The 6,328-nt window shown below is 61.1% G+C and overlaps 2 protein-coding genes across 2 annotated transcripts; one reads left to right on the top strand and one right to left on the bottom strand.

The window, feature by feature from the left end:
• Nucleotides 1-27: 27 nt before the first annotated feature.
• Nucleotides 28-2,495, top strand: CYC1 (cytochrome c1). The gene is made up of 7 exons (XM_025865349.2): nt 28-186; nt 805-1,001; nt 1,089-1,215; nt 1,303-1,460; nt 1,548-1,708; nt 2,013-2,113; nt 2,194-2,495. The coding sequence occupies exons 1-7, from the start codon at nt 58-60 to the stop codon at nt 2,296-2,298; spliced, it is 978 nt and encodes a 325-aa protein (XP_025721134.1). The 5' UTR covers nt 28-57; the 3' UTR covers nt 2,299-2,495.
• Nucleotides 2,496-3,378: 883 nt separating this feature from the next.
• LOC112818133 (sharpin-like) lies at nt 3,379-5,719 on the bottom strand. Its single transcript, XM_025865350.2, has 7 exons — nt 4,641-5,719; nt 4,423-4,564; nt 4,257-4,347; nt 4,023-4,176; nt 3,825-3,943; nt 3,610-3,738; nt 3,379-3,534 (listed from the first exon to the last, which is right to left on the bottom strand). The coding sequence occupies exons 1-7, from the start codon at nt 4,741-4,743 to the stop codon at nt 3,451-3,453; spliced, it is 822 nt and encodes a 273-aa protein (XP_025721135.1). The 5' UTR covers nt 4,744-5,719; the 3' UTR covers nt 3,379-3,450.
• Between the last annotated feature and the right edge of the window lie 609 nt (nt 5,720-6,328).

Genomic DNA, 6,328 nt, shown 5'->3' with positions numbered 1-6,328 from the left:
CCGGGCTGCCGCAGGGGCCGCCGGGAGCAGCGGCCGCGCTGCAGAGGGAGGGCCGAGATGGCGGCGGCCGCGGCTTCGCTTCGCGGGGCGGTGCTGGGCCCGCGGGGCGCGCGTTTGCCGGGCGCGCGGGCCCGGGGTCTGCTGTGCGGCGCGCGGCCCGGGCAGCTCCCGCCGCGGACGCCCCAGGTGAGCTCTGGCCGCGAGGCCCTGTCCGCCGTGTGGCCCCGCAGCCCCTGAAGGTCACGGCGGGGAGGCTCTGGGCGCGGGCCGGGCAGCGAGGGAGCGGCCTGGGCCACCCGGCGCCCCTGCCCCGGCCGGACCCCCGCCGCCTGCCGACCCGAGGCGCCCGGGAGTCGGACCAGGCTCGCAGCCCTCCGAGCAGCGGGGGCGCTCTGCGCGGAGCGTGGGGGGCGGCGGGGCGGGCTCGCGGCGGGCTCGGGGCTGGGCGCTTTCCCCGGAGGGCGCGCCCGGGCCCGCTCCCGCTCCGGCCTTCCAGCCTGGGCCTGCGTCCTGAGGCGACCTCAGCCTGACCTCGGACAGCTGCCTGTGACCTTGGCCTGCCCCAGCACCCTTGCTTGCATCGAGCTCATCCCCAGCCCCGGATTCAAACGCCAGCCTTACGCCCCCTCCTCAGGGCCGCGTCGCGGGCGAGGAGTCGGGGGAGGGCGGGAGCGGGGCGGGCGGTGGTGCTCCGCAGGAGTGGGCCGCTGCGGGGTGGATGCGTGGGAGAGGTGGGCGCGGGGACGCAGACCCCCAGGCAGGGCCGGGCGGCGTTCTGGCAGGCGCTGAGCGGGGCTCTTGCAGGCAGTGTCCTTGTCGTCGAAGGCCGGTCTGTCCCGGGGCCGGAAAGGGATGCTGTCAGCGTTGGGCATGCTGGCGGCAGGGGGTGCAGGGCTAGCTGTGGCTCTGCACTCGGCCGTGAGTGCCAGTGACCTGGAGCTGCACCCCCCAAGCTACCCGTGGTCCCACCGTGGCCTCCTCTCTTCCCTGGACCACACCAGGTGGGCTGCTGGCTGATGACTGGGGCTTTCTGGGTGGACTGGGCGGGGTGGCATCCTTGGCGCTCCTAATCCTTACGCTCTCTTTAGTATCCGGAGGGGTTTCCAGGTGTATAAGCAGGTGTGCTCCTCCTGCCACAGCATGGACTACGTGGCCTACCGCCACCTGGTGGGTGTCTGCTACACGGAAGAAGAAGCTAAGGCGCTCGCAGAGGAGGTGCGTGGCCTGGGGATGAGGAGGACCTGGGGGTTGGGGCTCCCACGGTGGTGGACAGCAGGGTTGTGATGGGGCTCTTCGTGGCAGGTGGAGGTTCAGGACGGCCCCAACGAGGATGGGGAGATGTTCATGCGGCCAGGGAAGCTGTCTGACTACTTCCCGAAACCATACCCCAACCCTGAGGCCGCTCGAGCAGCCAACAATGGAGCATTGCCCCCCGACCTCAGCTACATCACTAGAGCTAGGTACACGGGCTTGCCTACGGCGGGGGAGGGGGGGGAGGGGGATGGTCCATCCTGTGCCAGGGCTCAGGAGGCAGGATCTGGTCTCAGGCACGGTGGTGAGGACTACGTCTTCTCCCTGCTAACGGGCTACTGCGAGCCGCCCACCGGGGTGTCACTGCGAGAGGGCCTCTACTTCAACCCCTACTTTCCTGGCCAGGCCATTGGCATGGCTCCTCCCATCTATGATGAGGTCTTGGAGTTTGATGATGGTGAGAAGCCCCCCACCTGGTGATCAGCACCCTGGGTCCTCTTCCCACTGCCAGGGATGCTGCTCCTGTCTTGGGCCCTGCACTCTCCTTGGCTCACGCACTGTGTGTGTCTGAGCCAGCTTATGGGCAGCCTCCACAGTCCTGTCTAGCCCAGACCGCTGTGTGCTGGGGGGAAGGGGGTCCCGTTCCTTGTGAAGCCTTGGTGAGGAGCCCATCCTGACTGTGTGGAGGGGGGTGCCCCAGGGCTACCTCAGGTTGGGTAGGGACTTCCAAGGGCAGCCCTTACCACTTTTCCTTGACTCAGGCACCCCAGCTACTATGTCCCAGGTGGCTAAGGACGTGTGTACCTTCCTGCGCTGGGCATCCGAGCCAGAGCATGACCATCGGAAACGCATGGGGCTCAAGGTGAAAGGGTTGGGCCCAGGGGCTGGGAACCGGGCAGGGGTCCTTTCTGCTTCCTTCTTCTGAGCCTGCCTCATCCCCAGATGTTGATGATGATGGGCTTGCTAATTCCCCTGATCTACACCATGAAGCGGCATAAGTGGTCAGTCCTGAAGAGCCGGAAACTGGCATATCGGCCACCCAAGTGACCCTGCCCAATGTCTGCTGTCTTGTGTGAACGGGGAGCCTCAAGCCAAGGAGCCACCCTGGACCTGTTCAGGCCTCAGCTGGCCCTCTTGGCCAAGCCCCACTTTCTTTGGTTAAAGAGGGGAGGGGCCAGAAGATCAGGTTCTAGCTCCAGATCCTTCAGCCTCCATCATGGAAATAAATTAAGTTTCTAAACACACGTTTGAGCTGTTGTGATGGGAGCACGAGTTTGCAGGGGACTCAGGGACGAAGACCCTTGCTTTCAAGCTCCTAGGGATGTTGCATGGCGGGCCAGCACTGCCATTACAGACTGGTGACTGGGTGACCACAGGCGGTACTGGGTGTGGGGCAGGGAATCCCTGTTAGGGAAGGTTGCAGCACTCGTGGAGGTGGGGAGCACCCGATCACAGAGCTGAAAAGGGCCTGGGGGAATAACCAGCCATCTGTAGGTGTGTGAACCACTTGGCTTTCATCCTCGGGGGAATAAGGCGCACTTGGCAGCATTTCAACAGGGGAGAGGCCTGGCCTCAGGGAGGAGCTGCTGGGGAAGGGAGACAGCCTCCAGCCGTGCTGAGAAAGCAGAGTAGGCAGAAGCCACCCCAAATGTGCTCTTGGTCTCTTGGCTGGGCAGCTGGGGTGGCCCCAGCAGCACACAGCCCTGCCTTATTGCTCCTAGTTTCTGAGTTTTTCTTGTCCCCAGAAGGGGAATGTAAGGAGCATCCTGGCTGGAACAGCCCACAGTGGTAGCCAGAGTCTGGGAAGGGTGGGAGCCAGGTGGGAGAAAGCAGAGCACGTGCTTGAAGGTTTCTGGGTGGACAAGAGGCAAGGTCAGCAGCGGGCCTGGGATGGGGGTTCATACTCTTGGGGTCTGGTTAGAGAGCTCAGCCCCATGCTTCTAGGATCCCTGGGGTTTGGAGTCCCAAGGACTCCTGAGTAGCCACCTGGACCTGGCTGGGTTGCCCCACCAGCTGATGAGGACCAGGCCCCACCTCTGCCAAGTTTCATCCCAGTGGGGCTGTGCCCCACCCTCCATCTTCCCAGCAGCTCAGTCTGCAGAAAGGCACAGATATGGGGCACGCAGCTGGCTCAGAAGTGTCTTTAATGACTCCCAGACTGGGGCCCCTCCACAGCCGTGGCGTGATCCTAGTGAGCAGTCAGCAAAGGTCCCCTGAGAGTTTCAGGAGGGGGTCCAGGGACCTCGGGCCTGGAGGGATTGGGCCATCCTCTCTCTTTGTGACCTGGGCGGGAGGGAAAGATAGGTCATTCTGCTTGTTCGGCCACTCTGCCCCCTTCCCCTTCCCCACCTCTCGTACCTTTGGCGGCTGCTGGGTGGAGGCTGCAGGAAGGGGGTCCCAAGTACAGGGCTTCTGGGTGCTGCACATCTCACAGCCAGGCCGGCTGGGGGCATTGATGAACGTGCAGGAAGGGCAGGACCAGCCGGGCTGGGGAGGTAGGGAGAGACAGTTGCTTCTCTTTCCTTCCAGGGCCCAGAGAGTCCCAGGCCCACCCTGCCCAGCCCCTTACCCACCTGAAGGGGGCTGGGGAGACTGGAGCTGGCTGGCTGAGGAGCTCTGGGCAGCCCCAGTGACTGAGGAAACAGGCGACTTAGCTCCCCATCTGTCTTCTGGGGGCCCTGAGGACTGCGTCCTGCAGTAGACGAGGTGGAGCTGAGGGGTGTGGCAGGCTGCACCTTGCCTTCCTCATCCCATCCACATCAAGGACTCACCTGGGGCTTCTCGAGGGGCCGAGAGCAGGTAGAGGAAAGCAGGATCCCCATCCCGCCGGACCCCATAGGAAGCAAGGCTGCACTCGGGCACACACAGGCACCGCCCGATGACCCAGCGCTGCACAGCTGGTGGGAAGCCAAACTCCGAGAACACCTGGGGCCAGAGCATCAAGGCCAGGCAGTGTCACTGAAGGCCCCCTGCCCACAGCAGGGCTCCCCAGACCCCATGCTTACTTGCTCCTGGAGGGTCGCAATGGTGCAGTGGGGGTGGACTTGCAGTGAGACGTGGGCAGAGGACGCAGCATCTTCAACTGTGACCTGTAGCCTGGGCCAGAACAGAGGTCAGGGGGAAGGTGGGGGTCCTGGAAGGATTGGGATGTCAGAGTGAAGAAGGCCTCACCTGATGGGGCCAGGAGGGAAGCAGGTCTCCTGGAGCTGGACACTGAGGGCCACATGATGCTGAGCCAGGATGGCTGCTGCTTGGGCTGCCCCCTTCTCATCCCCATCCTCGATGGCCCGGGCCAGGTGCCCCACCAGCTTTTCTGCAGGGGGAGGGAAAAAGCCATCAGAGCTGAACACAGACTGCTGCTTCCACCCCCCTCTGCCACCTGCCATTACCTCTCTCCATAGAGTCTCCAGGGCTCCAGCAAAGATCCACCTTGGGTTGTGGGGCCTGGAGTGTGGGCACTTCAGGGGGACTGGGCGGGGAAACGGGGCACATTTCTGGGCCCAGGGCTTGGGGCAGGCTGCCTAGGAGGGAAGATGTGGGGTGGGCTGGGGTCTCCTGAGATCCAGCCCTCAAGCCGAGTACTCACCCAGGCCTCTGCTCTCTGACCTCAGGTTTCTAGGACAGTTGCCACCTCCTTGCTCACCTCAGCCCATGCCACGGCCCTTGCCCATACATTAAGCCAAACCGTCCCCCTCAACCTTGGTCCTTGCCAACCCCTGAAAGGTCCCTGCCAACTCCTTGGAGCTGAAGCTGCACTTGGCTTTTCCTTGGGTTCTGGCATGCTTCTGGACTCTTCTGTCTAGCCCTACCTAGGCCCTTCCACCAAAGAGGCCCCGTCAGCCTGCCAAGGATGCTCCCTTGGCCTCGCAGCAGAACCAAAGCAGATCCTCAGGAGGAGCCCGCCCTTTCCTACTCACCAGGAGCCCTGCAGTTATGATAGTCTCTTCTTGGTGCCCTCAGGGACATCCATCCTCTCTACTGGCCCTACCATCGACACAGGACACCTTGGTGGCTCCCATTCCAAACAAACCCTCTTGGGCCACTGCCTGCTCCGGGCGCCCTTGCAGAGCTGACTGTGCCGCTGTCTCCCCTTCTGACCTCCCACCTGAGGCCCAGCCCACCCGTTGCTGATGCGGCTCCTATGACATGACGGCCTCAGGCCCTCAGTACTCTGAACCGTCTGCCCACCGAGATCAGCAGGGCTCCTGAGCACCCAGGACCAGGCCTGGCCACATGGGAGTGAAGATCATGCTAGGATCTTCAAATTTCACTCGTGTCACCTTAACGAAGCCTTCCCTGCCACCCTATTTAAAATCGCAAACCACTCCCTTCCAGCACTCCCATCTCCTCCACCATCTGACAGAATTTTACTTATTTTTTTTCCAACTTAAATGTGTATGTATGTATATGTATATTTTTGGAGAGGGAGGGGCAGAGGAAGAGGAAGAAAGAATCTCAAGCTGACTCCACACTCAACGCAGAATGAGGTGGGGTTCGCTCTCACGACCCTGAGATCATGACCTGAGCCGAAATCAAGAGTCGGTCGCTTAACCAATTAAACTATCCAGGCTCCCCATGACCTACAAGTCTTACCACAATGTGTATGACTTATGTTTCAGGTGGGCCAAGGGCGACCTGAGAGAGTTTTTCAAGAGAAGGCATCTTGAGACTTTTTCCTTCTTTTCATAAAGTTTATTCTTACCTCAAGATGAGAATTGTTGGTTTACTAGTCCTTCTCAAACTTTAATGTACATATGAATCACCTGGAGATCTGCTTCCAGATTTAACTCAGTGGGTCTGGTGTTGGGGCCTGAGGTTTTGCATTTCTCAAAATCTCCTGCATGATGCAGATGCTGCAGAGAAGTGAGGATTTTACAAGTTTTGTTTCTTAGGTACATCCTCTTACCTAGTACATGGCAGCAAAACCACTCAGAGAAAAAAATCTCCCTGCAAATACTCTGTGGTTTTCCCTAGATCATAAGACACATTTTATCCTCAGCCTGGCCTCTTCTTCAATAATGGTATTTTTCGGGTGCCTGGGTGGCTCAGTCGTTAAGTGGCTGCCTTTGGCTCAGGT

This window comes from Callorhinus ursinus, unplaced genomic scaffold (assembly GCF_003265705.2).
Source record: "Callorhinus ursinus isolate GAN/ISIS: 27379988/994484 unplaced genomic scaffold, GSC_fseal_2.0 scaffold2978, whole genome shotgun sequence".
Lineage (NCBI taxonomy): Eukaryota > Metazoa > Chordata > Mammalia > Carnivora > Otariidae > Callorhinus > Callorhinus ursinus.
Note: the sequence above shows the minus strand (reverse complement) of the source record. Positions and strands in the feature narration are given on the sequence as shown.